A 21,859-nucleotide genomic window follows, 5' to 3' on the forward strand; every position below is an offset into this window, starting at 1 on the left:
ACTACCAATCGCGTCAGCTGAAGCCAGCTGAGCGCAACCCGGTACATGACAAGGAGCTCCTTGCTATGAAGTACGCACTCGCGAAGTTCCGAGTGTATCTACTCGGAAGCAAACCGTTCGTGGTCTATACGGACCACGCGTCGTTGCGGACGGCTGTGAAGTCGCCGCACATCTCGCAACGGATGGCGAGATGGCTCTCATTCTTCGCAGAGTATAACTTCCGGGTTGAGTACAAACCCGGAAGACTCAATGTGGTGGCCGACGCGCTCTCGCGTCGACCTGACTACTCCACGGCTGATGCCGACGTCAATGCCATTGACGCCATGCGATCGAGCACCCCGACGTCGTCACTGTTGGACGACGTGAAGGTCGCGTACGCGCACAACGTGGACGCAAAGCTCTTGCTGGTTTACGGCTCAGCGCCTTCTGACCAAGCTCGTCAGAAGCTGCCGAAGCATCTTCGTGCTCGTGCACACCGTTACCGGGTGCACGACGGGTTATTACTCTACAGTGCAGTCGACGACAACGCGGTCCGCGTTGTCGTGCCCAATGACCATGACCTGCGACTCAGGATCATGTATGAGTATCACGATGCACCGACTACGGGGCATCCGGGCCGTGATAAGACATACCTTCTTCTCACGCGAGACTTCTACTGGGCCCACCAGTATAAATGGGTGCGCAAGTACGTCCGTGCTTGCGAGGTTTGTCAACGTGTGAAGCCTGCGCCTTTCGCGCAGGCTCCCTTGCAGTCACTACCAACTCCACGGGAGTGTTGGCAGTCCATGTCTTTGGACTTCGTGTTCGGTCTTCCCCCGGACAGCCAGGGGAACACGGGCGTTGTGGTCTTTGTTGACCGCTTCAGCAAGATGGTACATCTTGCTGCGGTACCCGCTGAAGTGACTGCGAAGCAGACGGCGCGTCTGTTCGTTGACGTGGTGTTCAAACACCATGGCATGCCGATCAACATTGTGTCGGATCGGGACCCGCGCTTCACTGCACACCTTTGGCAAGAAGTGTTTACACTTCTTGGCAGTCAACTTTCGATGTCGACTGCGGACAATCCGCAGACGGACGGGCAGACCGAGCGCGTGAACCGCGTGCTCGTAGACGTGCTTAAGAGCTACGCTCACTCGTTCCAACACTGGAGCGAGTGCCTGCCGATGGCGGAGTTCGCCATCAACAACTCGGTGCATGCCTCGACCGGGCAAACACCGTTCTCATGAACGCCATCAGGCACCCACGCCTCCCGAGTCTACTCGGGATGGTGGCTCCTTCCTTAAGTGGGGGAGGATCTACGACTGCAACGCAGCAGCCGCAGAATGCCGCTGACACTTGCACAGTGTCAGCCGCGACTACGCGCAAGAAGAACAAGAAGCACGCGTCTGTGCAGGGCACAGACGCCGACAAGAGCAAGAAGAAGAAGAAGAAGAAGAAGAAGAAGAAGAAGAAGAAGAAGAAGAAGAAGAAGAACGGGTCTGTGCAGAGCACAGACACCGCGAAGACGAACGCAGAGGCCGGGCCTACTGCTAGAAACGAGCTGAACGAGTTCAGCTCGGACGCAATCAACTTCGTGCAGCGCAGACAAGCCGTCATTCGGTTTGTCCAAGACGCTATCGCAGCTTCTGTCGACCGACAGAAGCTGAACGCAGACAATGTTGGTAGGGGCAACACTAATGAATTCAAGAAGGGTTCATTGGTTTTGTTAGCAACTCAAAACCTGCCTAAACATGCAGTTTCCGACTTCGGGGCGAGCAAGCTTGCCCCGCGCTTCATCGGGCCGTTCACGGTGTTGGCACGGCATGGCAACGCCTACACGCTAGATATTCCACCTAGCATGCGCCTCCATCCGACCTTTTACGTCGGGCAGCTGAAGCCATACCGGCAGCACAAGCCACCTAGCTCGGCTGGCCCGAAGCGGAAACCCCAGCGGGAGCGAACCTCTGCTCCAGCGCGTGAACGCGCTGGGCCAAGCGTGCGACGCGACCTCCCACGTCGACAGAGATGTCCGACGCGGTCTGCGAGGCCTGAGCAACTTGAGCTCTCAGGATCGCCACCTCCTGCTTTAGAGCGGCGAACTCCCGGCTCTGATGCTGTTCCACAGCAGCGACCCGCTCTTTGAGCGTCGGGCCAAGGTCAACCCCAGGTTGACACGTGTTCCCACCACCGCCGCCTCCGATCCGCGACGCCCGCGGCTCAACACGCTGGATTGTTGAGCGTATTGTGAACTATAGTTTCCCGAAAACGAACCGGCAGCCGGTTCGTTATCGTATTCGTTGGAGAGGGTATCCGCCCCACCAAGATACATGGGAGCCACGGGACGTCCTGCTGCAGGACGTTCCGGAAATGGTGAGGGCGTACGAAGCTCACCACGCACTGCCGACGCGAAGGTAGTGTGAGCGCTGTGGTCACCTACAGCGCCCGAAGTCCCACGATCGTCGCGTTCCTCACGTGCCAAGAACTTGGCACGGAGATCCTTGAGACTCTCAGGTACACGAATCGTCGTGTACCCGTTTAGGTCGCGGTCGCTCAAGCGCGCCGCACCCGGAAGACACAACGTGCACTGTTGGCCTTCGGGCACAGCGCATGGAATACCAGCGTCCACAGAAGATCTGTGGAGCTGCTCCAACCTCCCGCGCGTCGAGAATGTCTCTAAGCGTTCACAGGCGTGCTTAATCCGCTCACGGTAAGCAGCCAGCTTCTTGTTGAAGTTCTCAACAAAAGCATTCCAACTTTGACAAAGTGCCTGCCACTCAGGCACTTTGCTGCGAGAAGAGGTCTTCTTGCTGGAGAAGTACCGGAGCTCGTGGAAGAGCCCGATGTAATAATCGCGCCTTTGATTCGTTAACGGATCAAAGTGCTGCTCCTCCGCCACAGCATCGTCGTGGATGCCGCTGCATACGTACAGCGAGATTTCATTTGGAGGCACAGTGTTGCCCACACGGTCTGCGATCTCTGACGCAGACGGCATCCATGGATCGCGCGCTGCTCGGGCAGCGCGCGGAGAACTTGAAGACGCCATCTCACGCGGGGAGCTTAAAGCCCCAGCAGCGGAGAGCGGAGTTTCGCTCTCGCCGCGCGAACGCTTCGAGCTCGAAGCGTCCGAGTCGTCTCCTTCACGAGGGCGTCTCGACCCGGCATGCGGGTCGAGACTATCACTGTCGATAGACTCCTTGCGCTTGTTGGGAGAGGCCTCGCCCTCTTCCATCTCTACGTCGTCACTCCCATAGTTAACGGCATCGTTGACTGCAGAGGAACCTTCGAGGACAATCTCCGACTGAGTTGTCCCCGACGCGGCCTTTGCAGCGAGCGCGTCGCGCTTTGCCTGCTGGCGCTCATGGTACTGAGCAACAGAGAGGTTGCCCTCTGTTACGGCGGCGGTCTTCTTCTGCGGCGAGCTCATTGCGGAATGAGCTCGAGTTTTCTTTCTCCCAACATGAAGAATTGACGAATGGTCAATTTCCTGGTTGACGTGCCGTGACTCGGTGCGTCTAACCTTGTGGGGGGGATGGTGTAACAGGGTTACACGCACAAGTGGCTACAGTCACTTGTAACTCTAACAGATACGACGTCTGTTAGAGGTTCGAAAGACTTTCTCGACCTTGGTGTAGACACACCAAATGCTACATACATTTACGACCACCATGACGGGTGGTCCATAGAGACTTAGGATTCCTATTGGCTGAGAACAGCATCTCTTAGCCAATGAACGACATGCATAGCATTGGAATTCTGCCAACCAGCCGTTGGCAGATTCCTATCTTAGAATCTTAGAATATTACATTTAGAGGAAGTCAGAAACATAAAACAAAATAGCAGTTTTCATTTTAACCCAAAAACATTATTTGGATCGTTTATTTAGATTAATCTATACTCGGAGACCCGAGTATAAATAACTCTAAGTTAAACTAAGCTACGCTTCCTCACATACACGCGCACACGTGTAAGCTAAAGTAGTGAGCCAAAGTAGGCCCATTACAGTTGGGGTGCAGGACATATTCAATCCGTTGTATTTTGAGTCCGATACAAAACGGACGAGGGCGAGCGGATGCGAGTTCGAGGCTCACTCAGTGCATTCACCAATCGCCAACACCCGCCGATTAGGCGGGGGCGTGTCTGCGCGAGCGAGCGAACGCGAGCGCTGCAACCCGATATTTTTTTTCAGACACCGCGCCTGGCCGAGCCGAGGACTTAGCGTAAGGCATGAGGGGGTGGGGCAGGCCGCGCAGCGGCGCTCCCCGAGCGAAGCGAGAGAGGGGCGGGCCCCCCGAAGTGCCGTCGCTAAGTCCGCAGGCGAGAGCCAACGGGCGAGTGTCCGCCCTGTGATGTATAAGTCCAGTGAAACGGCAGCTTTGATTGGCTAAGTTAGCTGGCCCAGACTTAACTTAGCCCGCGAGGGTAGGCTTCGACACAAATAAAAAGCAGTTATTGTGCTTTGCAGATAAAATGTCGACCGGTTTTATGGCCTAGATCGAGGTAGGCCGGTCCACAAATCAGGGCACAAATCAGAGGGGGTAGCATGGACGATCTCGATTTACTTCGATCGACCTCGAATTACGCTTTTGAAAACGCAAAAAGGATCGATTTACCGTAGATCGACCTCGTTCTACTCAAATCCACCAGCAGGTCGACCTCGAGCCCTGATTTGGATTGGCGTAGGTCGAGTTATTAGCCGGCCTAAATAGATCGATCTGTCCCTTTCTTTGACCTCGTTTTATTAAATCGATCTTGATTTATTATAACTCGAGGAGAGCTCCAAGTCAAAACGACAAAACGATTGCAAATCACAATATTTACTGTAAAACAGAACGGGTTAATGTAAAACGTAAATTTTATAGTGGGTATGTGGTATTTTGCAGGACACATTCCACGATTTTGCAGGACCTGTTTTATGGTGCAGGACCAATTTTCTGGCTGCATAAAATCGTCCCCGGCCGGGGATGGATGTCACGGCCCTCAAATCGTGAAAACCTCAAAGTGCTCCAGGGAAATCAATGCCTTGAATCCCCCACGAAATCGATGAATCTGGGGTTGGTCTCAATGGAAAGAGGGAGGAATACCCTAGCCTAGGCCTGGGCCTAAAGCGCACTTCTACAGGCCACGCTCTCGCTTCACAGGTACCGAAATTGCAGTTTTGGGGGATCAGGTTTCACCTTTCCTCTACCGTCTCTACGCCCGGACTCGGCTATACGAAATCATGCCAGCACACACTTAGAGACACCGGAAAACACACTTAGAGTCTACAGCTTTCCGGTGTCAGTAGAACTTTTCACCGAGTTCAGGGGTCATTTTGGGAGTGCTTACGTACACAGTTTTTTTGATGGGGGTCGAGGGGGTGAATGTGATATAGAAGAGGACCAACGGAGGCTCGCGGTTGCGAGGAGCGTAGCCGCAGCAAACCCGCGCGGTAATTGTGGAGGCGGGCCCAGCGACGAGCATTCCAGCGAGCCGAGCACTGTTCTCGCCAGGTGAGAGAATCTTTTTATCGCAGGAGCGCAGCGACTGCCTTTGCGGAGCGCAGCGGAGCAAGGCCATTTCCCGCGGACGACATCCGTCCTGCGGGAAAGTCGTCACATTGTGGGGTGATGGGCTGCCTATACAAACTCCAAGATATCACCGAAAATAGACTGTGTACGTAAGTCCTGCCGGGTCATTTTACTCCGCCGATGCATTTCTTCGATCGTTCGTTTTCGCCTCATTGGTGTCTCCGCCGGCGATGGCGCGACTGATCCATTCCACACATTCGTGTGATTGTTCTCTCCCCCGTGTTGTACGCTGAATCTAGAGCCGATGCTTGTTTACGACCGCTGCGCACTAAATTCTGTTCAAAGCCGAAGACGAACTAATTTTTATTCGATAGGGACCCCGAGTGTCAGTCTCGAGGTACACAACTTCAAGAAGCAGAAATTCCAGTAAGTTATGTGACGTAACTTACGTCGAGATCAACACGTTCAGCAGCAGCATCACTAGTCTTGAGTACAACTTCCCAGTATTTCTTGATCAACCAAGCCTAAGCATGACCATTGGCAGCAGCATCCGCCAGCACACCACAGGCAAATTGGCACAGTAGCTTCTGGGGCCACTGTGTTTCTTTCGTGGCTTCTTTGGGCATCATCAATACGGTTTCAATTATCGCCATCACGGGCAAAGCCGATATTTTATCCGGGAAACGGCAATCTCCCAGACTTTTGGGGAGATGGTGTGTTGTAGCTTCACGCCCAGTGGATACTCGGGCGTGTGGGGCCCGGAAAGCGACGAGTTCGCGCTTGTTCGTGCAGGTAGAGACGGAGTGGCGAGGCAGCATGCTACAGTACCAATCGCTCGGAAAAATGGTTTACACATGGAGGTAAAGTATGTCCACCGAAGAGCTCTTTTATTTAGCGTTAGCTTCAAGCTTGTCGTGCCATGCTTCGCGGGTTGTCGTCCCACCAATCCACTCCAACCCACTCCAACCCACTCCAACCCACTCCAACCCACTCACTCCACGCGATTGCGACTTGAATGAATCCCAGGGGATGGACATCGAAAACAGAGGGTTCCTTCCTATCTTCGCACTGAATTCGTATGTACATGTATTAGAGCCCCGTGGTCTACCTCGCCAATCGCCAAAACCAGCGATGTACACATGCGCATGCAGGGCTAAGCCCCTTTATTTTGCACGCGGCACACGCTGCACCCCAACTCCACTTGTACTTACATGAAAAGTCAGTTGCAAATGATTGGGAGCCTGCATAGACACAGTATGATCAATGCCACAGCAGTCTCGACTCGAGACTGTCGACTAACGTTCATGTGCCGGTACGGTACTGGTCGGACTGGGGCTGCGCATACATACTACAGTGCATGCATAGACTATGCAGCATAGTGAGCCGTCGTTGCTTCGTAGTTGAGGGCATTTCGTGGGATCGCCGGGGGTTGTATGGCTGAGACAGGTTGAGAATTCATGGAGTTCTTGTAACGTTACACCAAATGAGGCGCCGTAAGAAGGCAGTCTATGAATATAATATGAATTTGCACCACGCTTCAGGAGAATCTGACTTGCGACGTCATTTATACAGCACAGTTTTCACGTTACAGTTTTTTTATCTTCAAGTCAATGGCGTGTAACACGCAGGATCTTCGATTTGGATGCTTTTCGCGTGTTTCATTCCCGCTTATTGATGGTGGGAATTCCACAGCATCATCAGATTTCCCATACAAAAAAGTTGACTAAAATGCACTGTGGAGATTCGTGTACAACCGCTATCTCTGGTTCGATAATACAATTTTCCTGTAGGCATGCGTGTGCTGTACTGGGCACTGAGAGAACTACGTCAGCTCGCCCAAACGCGTACATAGAATCATTTTTTTTGTCGTTGTTTCACAGTACAAGTACAGTAGATGGGCAGGCTGTACATGTATCGAAGCCATGGATGGCCCTGTCCTGGACACGATAAGAGCATCACGCCCAGCTTTTGGATGGGATAACCTTGTTTATCCTACGATTACATACCCGGATCCAAGAACGGCTCTCGGAGAGAGCTGAGACACAGGGGAGCGTAGGATCGGGGAAGCTATGGTTGGGTGGCTCCCGTATCAACCTCACCGCAATGTGGACGCTACACTTTCGAAAACGGCAAGGACAAGAGACACAATGAAGTTTACATTGCCAAAGAACGCCTTCCCCGTCGTGGAGCTGTCCGAGGACCAGCAAAAAGCGCTCGTTGAAGAGGCTGACACCGTCGTGAAGGAGATCGTGACAGCGAATGACGCCTTCATCGCGGACGGAGGCGTCCTCCGAGATCCGCAGTGGCGTCTGATGCGCACGAAAGAGGGTATGCAGGTGTATCGCCAACGCAGAAAGGCGATCAAGCAGCGAGGGAATGAGTCGTCCGCTCCAGTGATCGAGAGTCCGTCCTGGTCATCCAGCCACACGCTGTCAAGGTACCGCACGGAGACCAGCAACCTTGTTGAGCCCTTCGACGACCGAGAGACGTCGCTGTCTTCTTCATCCGGGATCGCTGAGAACAGTATCATGGAGAAGGCAAGGCCTCCCGGTGTATCTTTGATGGCCCTCCACGGTACTACCGACGGCACACTGGACGACTGCATGTTCGGGTGTTTCGCCCCCAACGACGACGAGTGGAAGCTGCGCAGTTCCTACATCAACGATCGACTCGATGATGCTCGAATTGTGGCGTCTATTAGAGGTCCAACAGAGGAGGACCCCTACCGTTTCCTTGGTATCAAGTGGTTTGCCAAAGAACACCCAGTGATGCTCACGGGTATCGTTCAGCAGCGAGATTTCCTCATCCTCGAGTCCTCGGGGTTCACGCGCGACTGCAACGGCGAGAAGGTCGGCTACTTCCTGATGCACTCGGTGGCACTGCGAGAAATCCCCGAGCTCTCGCACTTGAACATCGTTCGCGGACTGATGAGCTTCTGCTACGTTTTTCGCCAGGGAAAACCTGGCAAGGTCGACATCTACACTCGCGGCTTCTTCGATTCCCGTGGTGAGATGCCAGGCCGCCTTTCAGTCGCGATCGCTGCGGATGCCGCTCTCTGCTGTGTGAATTTGATCCAATATGCGTACATCAAGAAGCTGACGTGGCTGATGAAGCACAGCGGCCACGGGCGATCTGGTGGTCATGCGACGCAATCTACGCACTGTGAGGCGTGCGAGAAGAGCTTCTCCAAGTTTTCGCTTACTCATTCCGGGTCGGGTACGGCGTGTTCCATTTGCCGGCGGGTAGTGTGCTCCAAGTGCAGTGTGCTGAAAAAGATGGTCATGGACGTGTCGGACACTGGGTCCGTCCAGCACTGCTCTCTCCAGTTCTGTCTGCGCTGTTTACTCAAGGCGAAGAAGCAGTGTGGCTGGGAGATTGCGCTGAGCGACTCTGAGAGTGTATCGCAATCGTCCAAGTGTTCGGGATCGGGTGTAGTGTATCGGGTTCTACCGACGGAAAACTTCAGGCGCGACGGCCGCTCGCACTCGAATGTTACGGACTACCAACGAGGCGACATGACCGCGAAGTCCAACAGCGACGACAACGTCGATGGAACGCAGTTTCAAAACAGAGTGACGCAATTCCCCTCTGCGAGCGCGGCGAGGTTTCGATCATGGACACCACGTTCGGATGATCGCTCCGGAGAATCTCAAACTACACGAGGTATAAGACCCCGTTTCCTTAATTAATAGAATACTGTAATTTACTTATAATACCTTTATCTGTAGCATTATCTGTAGCACTACATGAAATTCATTGTTCATACTGATAAAGTTTGCCGGCATTTAGAGTCGTCTATCACACGGCCATTACGAGGTCTACCGTCTCAATGAACTGTGCACACTCACTCAGACTGTGTGGCGAATACGTGATGATTCATTTTTTTTACGAAGTACTACTAACGTACTATCCGACAAGCAACGTGGTGTGCAGGCCGCAGTCTCTGGAATATTTCAAGAGAAACACTGCAACTGGCGAGTTTGTACCCTATCGACGCTGTGTGGACACAAGTTCGACATTTTGTATTCTTTCGGGTTTGGGGGCAACTAGCAGCTAAGGAGCGCAATGCCGAAACTGAGAAGACCATGGTGGCTAGTGTGAAGCGGCTTTCGCGACTGGAAGGCAGTTATCGCGCCAGTGTTTACCGTTGTAAGTACTCAACACCTTCTGCCGACACCATGTAGGAAGGATTCGACAGCAGCTCGATAAAGAACTCCAAGCACCGCGCCACCCGCCGCGAGTAATCCAGGGCTTGCATCCAAGTCTGACAACCACTAATGTCGACGTGCAGTCACTCGCACGCACGAATGTGATGACCAAAGTGCAGCGAGCACCAAGCAAAATGCAAAAATCTATGCAGACACAACGTGCACCTACAGTAGTGTCAAATTTTCATGAGACTTCAACGAGTGCCAACGACCTTCATCGATGGATTCTCGCCAGGAGCCGATTACCTAACGTCAAGACAACCTGCCCCGTGTTGAAAGGCAATCAAGCGCCCATAGTAATGTACACTGTACTGTACGAGTTTCCGGGGACCACCTGCAGTGGTTGCGTCTGGTTTCAATAACCGCACGCCACCAGCCTGCCCGAAGTCTTTTAGTAAATTTTTAATCTCGAGTGCGTGGCGATGGAAAGACGGAGGAACGCAGCGCCATGCCATCGTCTTTCGCTCCGAAGCAACAAACCAACGACTCGGAGCTTCGACCGCGCAAAATGGGAGGAGGATAGCCGTCTTCGTTCGCGTGGCACGTGCGTCAGTTCCGTCGACTGGACAACCAAACGAACCGGCAGCCAATACAAAATCCAGCAGGAAAAAGTGGCCAGTAAACCAGCAAACCATTCTCCCCCATCATGTCTGCATACAAACGCCCAGTCAGCCGATGTAATCCCCGCACATCCGAGCGCCATACAAACGCCAGTCAACTGCCCAAAGTTCCGGCACATTTTCGACCATGTGCTCCATCATGTCTCGGCTCTATCAGAACCTCTCCCTCACTGCACCACACCACCACTGCACTGTGCTCTACGCACGTACGTACGTGGACCCCAGCTCTGCTTCAGTCTCGAAAAGCTCATCAGTCCGACACACAGACAGATACCCCCGCTCTACCCACCGCTCTACCGTCATGAAGGTCTTCCAGGTTCTCCTCGTCGCTGCGTTGGCCGTGTCCGCCGTCTCGGGTGCCACGACCACGACCGCCCCCTCCACCACTGCCACTGCCGCCTCCACTTCGTCGGCTGTGGCCTCGTCCAGCGCCAGCGCCGAGACGTCCGCCGCGTCCTCCGTGGCGTCTTCTACCAGCGCCAGCGCCGCCGTGGCCGATTCTACCTCGGGCTCGTCCAACGTCACGTCGACGACGTCCGAGGAGTCCTCGGCTGAGACGGACGCGTCGGTCACCGCGGACTCGGCCTCCACCTCGGACTCGAGCTCGTCGGAGGAGTCGACCACGGCGCAGAGCAGCTCCGGCTCGGCCGAGTCCGACTCGGGCCCCACGGGCAACTCGGGCGGCGCCATCGCCCCGCGCTCGGGCTCGGCGCTGTCCAGCTCCTCGGACGCCATACCGCACGTGACGGCCACCATGGGCTCGGTCGCCGCGGTCGTCGTCGCGATCGGCGCCTACTTCCTGTAAGTTTTAGGCGCGTTAGGCAGACTCCAGTGACGTCGACGGTTCTACGGTACACTAGACTACTTTCTCCTAGTACAAGCCGGGGAGGCTGGCTGAATGTACAGAGGCCGCCGCCCCGTATCATTAACACGTATATTTCCGCTCCCGATTGAGCACACGTCGTCGTCGCTGGGTGTTTGGTGTTGGTTGAGTTTGTGTAGAATGTCCGTCCTCTGTTGCTGGGGTGCCGTAGGTTGTGTCTTGATGGGAAAGAGGTGAATTGGAGAAGGGAGAGAGGTAGGGACTGAAGTTCACTGTCGATGAGGAGGGTCATGGTGACGCTCGCTGGAATTGGGGCATCAACATCCGAACGTCTCATCTCGTATGAGGAGGCTCTGGCTTGAGTATGTGCAGAAAGATTGTGCACCAAATTCCAGCGCGAGCAGGTAGGCCAAGAAACAAGAATTGGCTCTCTATTCGGCACATTTGCAGCTTGGCGCGATTCTGACGTAACGAACGAAAAATGAAAGTTGCCAGACCGGTTGCCTTTTGCACTTGCTGTAACATTATGAAAGCTGATAGCGGGCTCAATATGCACGGCATATAGCCATCGTGGATCCAGAATGTCCGCGTTGAAATCGAATCGCAAGTAGTTTCATTAAAAAGAAGGTAAAGAATTTTAAGAAAGTATGTTGTTCAACTCGCGCGTTCTACTGCTTGCGCGTCACTCATCCGAGACTTTTTGCGCGTTACCGTATCCCTTAGCTGCGGGGAAAGCCATTGGGATGGCAATGCAGCAAGTATCGCTTCCACAACATTGGACGTACGGCCCCGTACAGCAAATATTGCACTAATTGCGTGCTCGAAGACTCGCAAGCGTGTGGCGGGATTGCACCGCAGCCAAAACAGCTCGATCATCTCCACGTAACAGGAAGGAATATCGGCCTTGCTCGATAGTGGTCTGGTTGCTGTGATCAAGCAGGAGCACCACCATTGTCAGATCATTATTTGCCGTCGCTATCTCCAATGCGTTCTTGGTCTCAAAGATCCCGCACTTGGCAGCAAGTAACTTGATCATGTCAATACACCGACTTGACACAGCCTCTTCTGCTGCCAGGCCAATGGAGGCTCCGAGATCGAGCTGGTTCTCTGAGGCAACCTCCAGCAGTAGTTTCACCACTTCTAGCTGTTGATTTGAGGCCGCAATCTTCAATACCTCGGGGGATGCATCTACCCACCAGCTCCTTCACCACACCAATGGACCCTTTCTCCGAGGCACCGATAAAAGTCGCTTGGATCACTAGCAAGAACCAATCTTCTCGGCTTCTAGCCATTATCGTAGGGTGTTCCAGGATCACTTTAACCATGTCGGATCGGTTCGTTTGCAGCAGGTAAACTGCGATTTCATGCACACGAAAGCTGCACCGGTCCAATAAAAATTGCATCGTTCCACCGGAACATTGTTCGACCACAGTCAACATTGTAACGGAGTGGTGGTAGCCGCCTTTGAGAAGCATCTCCACCACATCCAAGTGTCCAAATTCTGCAGCTTTCTCGATCCCGGAGGCGATATGACTCGTTCTGTCCTTGAAGCCTCTGTCAAGCAGCAGCTGCACAACATTTGTGTGGCCATTCTCAGCAGGGGCGAGGAGTTATGGCAGTAGGTCGACGAAAGCAAGTCCACCACAGCAACATGGCCATGAGCAGCAGCAGCTTCAAGAGCTCGGTCAAGTGCTGCGACTTGGAGGTTGTTGGACTCTAGGAATTGAACCACCTCCGCACAGCCGCCCTTCGCGGCAGCTACGATTTCCTCTTCAAGATTGCACTTCTCTGGATAATGTTTGTGAAGCCATTCCAATACGTCCAAGTGGCCATTAGCCGCAGCGCCGACACCCGTCTTACTGGAACAACCTTCTGTCCTCGTGTTATTTAACGTTCTGACGATATCGAGTCGCCCCCGAGTAGCAGCTCCATCCATTGCCCCCACCGTTATGGGGCGTGACGCTCCATGAACTCGATGCACCCGTGAAAGCTCATTGTACACGGCGCCATCGATGGTTGTCGGCTTCAGCAGGTCGTTTATTTGCTCCAGAACATGGGGAAGCGCCTGCAAGTCCAGAGGAAGAGCCCTCGACGCATATAGTAATGATGTGGCCTCAGGCATTCTCCCTTAGAAAGTAAAAGTGAAGACTTACCCTTTCTGAAAAAATAACCGAGAAAGTTCGACTGGAAGAGTGTTACTTTGGTAATCTATCACAAAGCTACTAGCTTCAACACGGGACTTCGAGCACCGACTAAGAGCTTTGTTCGAGCCCAATGCTTGACATGAAGAGAACGATCGTTCCCACGGCCAATGTCGTGCCTACGATGCCTTTGAGGGCGTCAACAAGGGTAGGATGCCTCTTTAAAGAACGCTTTGGTAGCCGCTGGACTCTTTCGGAGAAATTCTTTAAACTTCGAGGGACTTCCAGCCGCTCCTCTCTCTTCGGCGTTACCATGGGCTTCTTGGACTCGCACCAACTCTGAAATGGCGTGAACGGCTTCTTCTTTTTCGGTCTTTGGTTTTGGGCCCATTTTTTTCTGCGCCCCTGATGAAACGAGTGACACGATTTCCTCCTTGGTTTGCGTCGTTTTCAGCACTGATTGCATCACTGGCAACTGTGAAGTGGTCGGAGCATGCAACAAGTACGACCACCGCAAACAGGGCACACGTCAAACGCATTGTCGACTAACAGTGCTCTTGAGTCCAGTAAATTGAGGCCTTGTTCGGAGTGTCGGAAGCAAAATGCGAAGTGCTGAACGGTTCGAAAGGGTTCCGTACTGGAGACCTCGAATGCAGCGATAGGGGCAGGGTCGAGACGAGATTTGACTCAAATCCCGAACAAAGTCTTGCCAATAATGGAATCTTGAGCGTTGCCATGATAGCAGACCAGTACTTCATCAGTAGTGTCCAATATGTACATGTCATAAAATGCAATCGCTCTATTCGTCGAACGCCTACAAAATTCAAGCGTACTTGTACAGCAGGTTGCAGTTGCAAACAATTGCATTCGAAAACCTGAAGCCTCAGTTAATGTGGCTTTACGTTTTCATCAGCGTAGTTGTTGTGACATTACCCTGGTCAGAAGGATCCCATCGAGAGCTTTTGACACGCCAACGACGTGTAGTATACAGTAGTTCGCCACGTGAGAACTGGGAATGGTATCATGGTAAGTTGCTGACGAGCGCGGATGTATCCATGCGCGATGGGATGAAGATCAAGGCATAACCACCACAAACCAACCAACACAACAGTTTTGGCTGGCTTCACGGACTGGCTCAAATCACGTAAATAAACGTGATCGGCACATCGGTAGCGTGTTATTAACGTCTAACGGTCCCCCTTTGACTGATAAGCACATGCTGAAGTGCGTTTCGCAGTGATTGCCTTTGAAGTTCGTAAAGTCTTGGCCAGGTTGTGCCTTTTGTAGGTACCATTTCGTGCGTGCGAATTAAAAATGCGTGTGCGCGTATACACAATGCACTTTAAGTAGCAGATGCAACGTGTTCGATCATATCAGCATCACTAGTTTCATCATCGCGCACCTTCTCGATCCTCCGCTTCAACCACAAGTCCCTCAGTTGGCCAGGTGCGATGACCAGAAAGACTCGCGCCATCACGGGGTCCGCCATGATGTCGAAGGCGTCCACCATGTCCTCCGCGTCCAGCTGCTCTGCATAGCAACTCTGCAGCTCTTGGACCGCTCGTTGCGAGGGCGTGAGCTGCTCCTTCTGCTTCTTCTGCTCCTCTCTGCCCCCCACCGTCTCAACCTCCTCCTCCAGAGACCCTAAAAGCTGCTCCACCGTGCTCTCGGCCAGCACTAAACTGGTACCAGGGCCCGACACCTCCGCGTGGCGATCTCGGAAGCGCTGGAACCACTGGATGCCGCACTCTGCGGCCTCGGGCTCCTTCATCTCGTTGGCCTTGTTTAAAACATCTCGCCGCCGGACCTTCACGCCTGCGCGCTGCATCCTCGCCATGACCAGCAGGATCTCCTCGTCCACCTCCGCCAATGGGGGTGCAGCCTGACGTGTTGCACTTGCACTTGCACTTGCACTTGCACTTGCAGCAACTGAAGCTGCGTCTGAGGGTGAGCCCTCCCCAGCGGGGGCCAAAAGTGCCGCCATTTGCACCTGCTGCCTCCTCTTGGCGGCCGGCTCGTAACCGGTTTTCTTCCAGTGCACGCGGTTCATCAGCGTCGTGTACGGGATATCCGTGTCTCTGCTCACGGCGGTGGCCGTCTCCCCCGCCAGCACGCGAGCCACGCACTGGGCCAGCAGCTCCTCGTCGTGGCGCTTCCTCTTGGGGGCCATCGCTGCTGCGTTCCTGTCGGCTGACTGGTCGGTTACTTTCGTGAAGGGATTTGTGAATATGGGGAGTTGAGTATGTACGTAATTTGTACACGAATTATGCAACGTAGAGAGTCGGTATTGGAATGGAGAGGGTCAGATAAATACTCTTGAACCAGTTGGCAGTCAGGAGTTCTGCCCTGCGACCACCTTGACTAACTCAGCTCCTCGGTTGACATACTAACAAACCCGTTACTGTGAGGTACCGACCTTTTGACAAGAACAGAAAATCCTGTACGCTGTTGATATTATTTTCCCTTGAAGGCGTGTATTGTCACTTAGTTGCTTTTTAGCTTACTATAGATAGATATTTGTTCTACAAAAAATAAATGCTTGACCAACTTTTGTTAGCTCGGATGCCCGACATGGGCCCGTACAGTACTACCTGTCTAATGTTCAATAGCTTTTATTACTGTAACACTGAATGGCTCGAAAATGTGTCTGCGAGTGTGATAAATGCGTCGTGATAAAACCTCAACAAGTGAGTTGCGCCATATACAGAGATCAGCTCCTATTATACCTATCTAATCCTGCCTAACGAAAAAATGGCGCAAATGACAATACCGAATCATCGCGCTATTCCGCCTGGTGCCCCCATCTTCTAATCGGTCTTGAGTTCGTGTGTTGACGAACATGGTGGATACGTAGTGCGATCGCTGTGAATGCTATGGATTTTCAAAGATCGAACTGTCTTTCAGAGCCTATCCCAACCAAATGCCCCAATGTTTGCTTGGGTAAATTCACTGTCTTGAATACCCTGGACAATAATTTCCCTTTCAGCTTCTCCCCCCCTTTCAGTGCTTGAAGTGAACAAGCACCACATGAAAGCGTTTTTAAGTGTTCACAAAGTGATCACAACGAAACACTGTAGCAGTCTAACCATGCTCAAGAAATTATCAAACCTAACTGATTCACTAGTTTCAGTGATACCAATTTCGTTTAATTTATAGACAACACTGTAGTAGTCACTACAGCAGCTTTCACATTGAAGATTACTTCGACTCATGCTTTCGAGGAATTGAGATAATGCATGAATTTACTGTAAGCTTACGGCCCATCTCGCACCAAGCCAGTTCCTAATTTCTACTCTTGCTTAATCAAAGAATCGTTAGTGGACTAGCTTCGTAATGCGCAAGTGACAATGCATGCACCTTGTCTTCTCTCTACATGTTCCCGGTGCCCCATCTTTAAAACGGTCTTGAGTTTGTTCTCGCGCTATGTTGACGAACATGATGGATACGTCCATCGAACTGATTCGGTGCAAGGAAAGCTATTAGCTGAGCTCACTTTTCCATTTCTTCTCTCCTCGACACCTTCGACACCCACAAGCTCCCAGTTTCCAGTACCCACCATGCGTCTGCTACTGTGGGTGCTTCTTGCAACTTTGGTGATGCTACTATCCAGCACCGACGCAGCCTCGGCCAAGCTTTCAAGCTCCGCTTCGGCGAAGATCGACTCGGATATCCCAGTTCGTGGCCTGGTTGCTGAGTACAACCACGTCGGCAAAAGAAAATTGCGGGGCAATGAGCTTGTGGCGGAAGATGATGACGATGAAGAAGAGCGAGGATTACCCGTGTCAAGCCTGCTGAACCGCTGGAAGTCTTCTCTGCAGGAGATCCAGCGCACTACATCGTACAAAATCAAGAAATACCTCGTGGAGAAGTTCTTCCGTTGGATTTACAGACAAGGAGTGAATCCTGTGACCTTGCGAGCCAGGATGATGGGGAAAGACAACAAGGTCATCGGGCTGTATAAGGCCTGGTACGATAAATTCGTCGCCGCAAACGCCGTTAAGCCTTAAAGTGGACAACATTGAAGGAGTGTAGCAGAAGAAAACAAAGTTGTTGTTGCTTTTTTCAGTTCATTTGCCTCCTACGTAAGCGTGTGAGTTGCTTGCTTTCACTTCAAGATATACATAGCCCTTCAGAAATTAGGAAATTAATCAAATCCTTTTGTATCTTTGTATCTTTGTATCTTTTGTTGTCGAGCACTCGGCGAATTTGTCGTATCTTTCCTTTTCATTCCCTCATGGGTTTAGCACGAAAAAGCTCTGAAATATTGAGGGTTCTGTGTTAACGCTGGAGAAGTTTACGTTGAAGATTTTATTATGGGATAGCAGTCCACATCCGATTATTTGAAGCCGATCAGATGAAGCCTCCCGTTGAAGTTAACACTTCAACAATAATGGATGCCTTAGACTCAGATATAAGATACTTGAATGTATTGAAGTTCTCAAGGTCAGAACCTCTCAAACTCAAAGAACCACCCAACACCGCCGTTCATTCCTGATTTTGCCGATTCCGCGACCTGCAGAAAAAAAATGGAGGCGGTGACCTATCGAGCGCATTCTAGATGTGCTGAGTCGATGGGTGCCCCAGTCTTCTCGTTGCTAGAGCGAGGACAAGGTGCCGGTCGCTAAAAAGTTATTTTGACCCCGAGAATTTAGTTAACTTTTTTTAATTATTGTCGATTTTACAGATTGGTTCCGGCGTCAAGACACAGCTACAGGCATTACTCTCCTCGGCTAACAGCCTGGCACGCTGTAAGAAGTGCTGCCGTAGTTGGAGGTCTTCAACGTTTCATATCACTTCACTGTTCATCGGTGAGTGATGAGACCTATCGATAGATTTTTGTTAAATCGTGGAACTAACTCTTTTTTGGTTTCGTGATCTATTGGCTTTGACGCTGCAGGCAATTGCTTAGCCACAGTCGCCCCAAACCCCTCGGAGCTTCATTGGCGCACAGCAGAATCCTTTTTTCTTCACGCTGCCGGTGCTCGGTTGCCTTAGCTGCTGCTTTCGAGCAAAGCGAGCGCAACAGGAGCTCAGGGACATCACCAGGCTCGGGATAGTGGGACGTCACTCAACCGGGACATTGCTGATGAGGACGCCGATGTGGACATGCTGCTGGATCAGACGCTGTACGAACTCATTCGTTGGCTAGTGGCTTGAGCACCGCAGATGGAGCACCTGCAGCACGACAAGGCAAAGCACAGAGCCCTTGATGAGCGGCAGCGGTATCCGATAATTTGAACGATACAATGCTTTGGACTCAGAAGTGTAGATACTTTAGACGAAGAAGTTTCCGGGTCAAGGTGCGAGACTGCTGTTCTTCTGCGGGCGATGGCCGCAGAAGAAGCAGTCCTTGCGTAAATCAAGAACTGCGGCAACTTTAGTGAGTGCATTCATCGAGGTCACAAGAGCATCGTAACGACGTCGAGATTAGTTTGATCATTTCGACAGAACAAGTTCAGCGCGTACTGTGCTATTTCGGAGTCGGAGCCGTTAAGTAATTAGTTAGTGGTGTTGGGCAGCGCAGGAAGAAACCAGCACTACGTTACGTGCTTTGCTAAGAAGGATACTGATTATCTGCCCATTTGCTCTTGTCAACAACAGACTTCCATTGTAATTGTTTCTCGCTCGACCATTGTGCGATCATACTTACTGTAAAGTCTAAAATGTGGCTTGCTAAGCATTTTATTCAATCCACGGCTTGATATTATTTGTGAGCGAACTACCAAGCTACCCCAGCCTACGCAAAGCTCTAGTACACTCCCATGATCCGTGAAAAAAAGCGGACAACAGATAAAGTGGGGTTGAGATCGTCGCATTACATAGTGCGTTTTTACTCAAATTTGGACTTGTTGATTGATTCATTTCGAGAAGCAAACTAGGCCTTTATTTGTTGTGCGTTGACGACTTCAAGGCGTAAAGTAGCTCAGCAATCTGAATACGGCAACCTGAAGCAGCTATTTTAGCTGCAAATGCCATGGATTTCTTAAGATCGAGTTGGTTTTCCGAGCTAACCACAAGCAGCAAAGCATCGTTTGTGACCTCTTTTGCCGCCGCTAAACTTCCGCTTCAGGGTTGCATAAAGCCGGAAAGTTAGACTGTGGAGCCGAACTAATTCAACACAGCCACAAATCCATTGGGCGCAGCACCAATGAGCGCTTCGCAGGCCTTCGGCTCGGGCGACGCGGAGAAGTGCGACAGCGCCACGCCGACGAAGCAGTAGATGATAGCCTGCACTTGACGATATTGAGTCGTCCATTAGTAGTGACACAAAATGCTTGCGGGAAAACTGATGGAAGGATACACAATACAACATTCCTCAGCACAAGTTCCTGGCTTGATAGGCGGTACTTCCTTTCACATGAAAAGAAAAAAAAAGAGATAGGATGTAGATCTTTGTTCCTATTAATAAAAAGAACGACAAAATTTGCTTAGCTCGTTCGCGGCTCGTATCTGTCCAATGTTCGATAAATTACTGAATGGTGACTGCGAGTGCGATACGTGCATCGTAGCAAAAATTGTTTATACTTCGAAATATCATCTCCATACTACAGATACGGGAGGTCACTTTCCCGCAAAACCTGCCTTGGCTGCAGTTTTGAAGCGGGAGTACCACCGCCTGCGTCCATTTATGGTGTTGTTATGTGTATCACCAAGTTGTGTAGCATGCTTTATGACGCAGCTTCTTCGGCTGTGAATGCTATGGATCTTCGAAGATCGAACTGTCTTTCAGAGCCAATCCCAAGCAGTGGCTCCAGTGCTTACTTGGGTAAGTTCACAGTGAACGTCACTGTCTCCAACGCCTTGGATAATACATTTCCCTTTCGGTTTCTTTCCCACTTCAATGCTCGAAAATACCACATGACGATTTGACACGGTTCACAAACTGATCTGAAGCCGACAAGAACGAGTTTATCAAGCCTAACATGGTCGCTTGGGAATTTAATAAGCTAACGTAGCCTCCACATTGAGCACGACTTCGATTCTATATTCGTGTTTCGAGAATCTGAGGTAATATATGAAGCTTAGTTTTTTAGTTTTTGGTGAGGTACATTGCAGTCATTTAGAAAACCTAACGACTAAGCCAGACGGCATGTAGTCACTACATTGTAGTGTCCATCTTCATGGCAGGATTCGATTTTTCATATGATGACACATGCACGAGAAATTAGCTACACTAGTTTCCCCCATCCTTAAATCGGTCTTGAGTTCGTCCTCGCGCTATGGTGACGAACATGATGCGCATATGTCCATCGAACCAATTCGACGCGAAGGAAAATTATCTGTTGAGCTCACTTCTCAATTTCTTCTCTTGTGTGTTCAGAGGTCCTCTATTTACGTTTGTTTAAACTATAGAGTCCTGATATCGCTGTAGACTGGGTAACCTCCAGTTGGGGTCATATACGGTACAGATCTGAGATTGGATCTGACGTGCTAAAAGGTGTTCTGGGGGTTGCACCCCCAGACCCCCGCAAAAAGAAAACTAACTCCGAGTTGCGGCAACGGGTCCGTTCGCTGGAATGCTCGTCGCTGGGCCCGCCTCCGCAAATACCGCGCGGCCCGCACCCCGCGCGGGTTTGCTATGGCTACGCTCCTCGCAACCGCTCACTGCCGTAACATATGTTTTGCAATACAAAAATTAGTATTAAAAACCGATCCATTCTCTGATCTGTACCCTATATGATCCCAACCGGGTTTTACCGTAGACTGGGTAGACTGAGCCTAATTGACAAACGGTGGTGCGGCGAAAATTGTTCTTGCAGGTAGTCCCATAGCTTGACAGGCAGGTGCTCTCGAAGTAGTACAGCATTGGTAAACTGAGATAGTTGTCGCAATTTGAGAAATCCCCTGATCGCTTTGTAGATGCGTTTGGAAGCTGGTTTCCATGCTATCGAGACAACGTCTTTGAGCGCTTGGTGCGTGGCATTCTGGGCTCGAGCCGACTTGATCATTGGTTGGGTGCCTTGGACACAAAGAGAGACTGTAGATAGTTGAGCTCGCTGCTTTAGCTGATTCATGGCTCGGACGATGATGTAACAGGGTTACACGCACAAGTGGCTACAGTCACTTGTAACTCTAACAGATACGACGTCTGTTAGAGGTTCGAAAGACTTTCTCGACATTGGTGTAGACACACCAATAGGCTACATACATTTACGACCACCACGACGGGTGGTCCATAGAGACTTAAGATTCCTATTGGCTAAGAGCAGCATCTCTTAGCCAATGAGCGACATGCATAGCATTGGAATTCTGCCAACCAGCCGTTGGCAGATTCCTATCTTAGAATCTTAGAATATTACATTTAGAGGAAGTCAGAAACATAAAACAAAAATAGCAGCTCTCATTTTAACCCAAAAAACATTATTTGGATCGTTTATTTAGATTAATCTATACTCGGAGGCCCGAGTATAATTAACTCTAAGTTAAACTAAGCTACGCTTCCTCACATACACGCGCACACGTGTAAGCTAAAGTAGTGAGCCAAAGTAGGCCCATTACACCTGGTAGCACTTTGTAGTCCGTCCAACGACCGACTACCTGAGTTCGTTCGTCACCGCACGAACGCGGAGCTGAGAACCTT

General features: G+C 51.3%; 6 protein-coding genes across 6 annotated transcripts; 3 read left to right on the forward strand and 3 right to left on the reverse strand.

Moving 5' to 3' along the window:
- Positions 1-1,898: 1,898 nt before the first annotated feature.
- Positions 1,899-3,403, reverse strand: PHYSODRAFT_501310 (hypothetical protein; the record flags this gene model as incomplete). Its single annotated transcript, XM_009529417.1, is given in 2 exon segments — positions 1,899-2,173; positions 2,188-3,403. 2 exon segments carry the CDS (start codon positions 3,401-3,403, stop codon positions 1,899-1,901), a joined length of 1,491 nt encoding a protein of 496 aa, XP_009527712.1.
- A 4,230-nt stretch (positions 3,404-7,633) lies between these two features.
- PHYSODRAFT_250056 (hypothetical protein) lies at positions 7,634-9,226 on the forward strand (the record flags this gene model as incomplete). Its single annotated transcript, XM_009529418.1, has 2 exons — positions 7,634-9,058; positions 9,215-9,226. 2 exons carry the CDS (start codon positions 7,634-7,636, stop codon positions 9,224-9,226), a joined length of 1,437 nt encoding a protein of 478 aa, XP_009527713.1.
- A 1,348-nt stretch (positions 9,227-10,574) lies between these two features.
- PHYSODRAFT_354678 (hypothetical protein) lies at positions 10,575-11,282 on the forward strand. Its single transcript, XM_009529419.1, has one exon. The coding sequence runs from the start codon at positions 10,616-10,618 to the stop codon at positions 11,117-11,119; it is 504 nt and encodes a 167-aa protein (XP_009527714.1). The 5' UTR covers positions 10,575-10,615; the 3' UTR covers positions 11,120-11,282.
- A 1,572-nt stretch (positions 11,283-12,854) lies between these two features.
- Positions 12,855-13,241, reverse strand: PHYSODRAFT_445867 (hypothetical protein; the record flags this gene model as incomplete). The annotated part of the gene is made up of 1 exon (XM_009529420.1): positions 12,855-13,241. A coding segment is annotated over one exon (387 nt), but the record flags the coding sequence as incomplete, so codon positions are not given.
- Positions 13,242-14,620: 1,379 nt separating this feature from the next.
- PHYSODRAFT_315288 (hypothetical protein) lies at positions 14,621-15,448 on the reverse strand (the record flags this gene model as incomplete). Its single annotated transcript, XM_009529421.1, has 1 exon — positions 14,621-15,448. The coding sequence occupies one exon, from the start codon at positions 15,446-15,448 to the stop codon at positions 14,621-14,623; it is 828 nt and encodes a 275-aa protein (XP_009527716.1).
- Positions 15,449-16,835: 1,387 nt separating this feature from the next.
- PHYSODRAFT_286098 (hypothetical protein) lies at positions 16,836-17,285 on the forward strand (the record flags this gene model as incomplete). Its single annotated transcript, XM_009529422.1, has 1 exon — positions 16,836-17,285. The coding sequence occupies one exon, from the start codon at positions 16,836-16,838 to the stop codon at positions 17,283-17,285; it is 450 nt and encodes a 149-aa protein (XP_009527717.1).
- Positions 17,286-21,859: the final 4,574 nt, after the last annotated feature.

The sequence above is a fragment of the Phytophthora sojae genome (assembly GCF_000149755.1).
Source record: "Phytophthora sojae unplaced genomic scaffold PHYSOscaffold_4, whole genome shotgun sequence".
Lineage (NCBI taxonomy): Eukaryota > Oomycota > Peronosporomycetes > Peronosporales > Peronosporaceae > Phytophthora > Phytophthora sojae.

Coding starts and splice junctions, on each gene's coding strand:
- PHYSODRAFT_354678 (XM_009529419.1), top strand. CDS start 10,616: ATGAAGGTCTTCCAGGTTCTCCTCGTCGCTGCGTTGGCCGTGTCCGCC.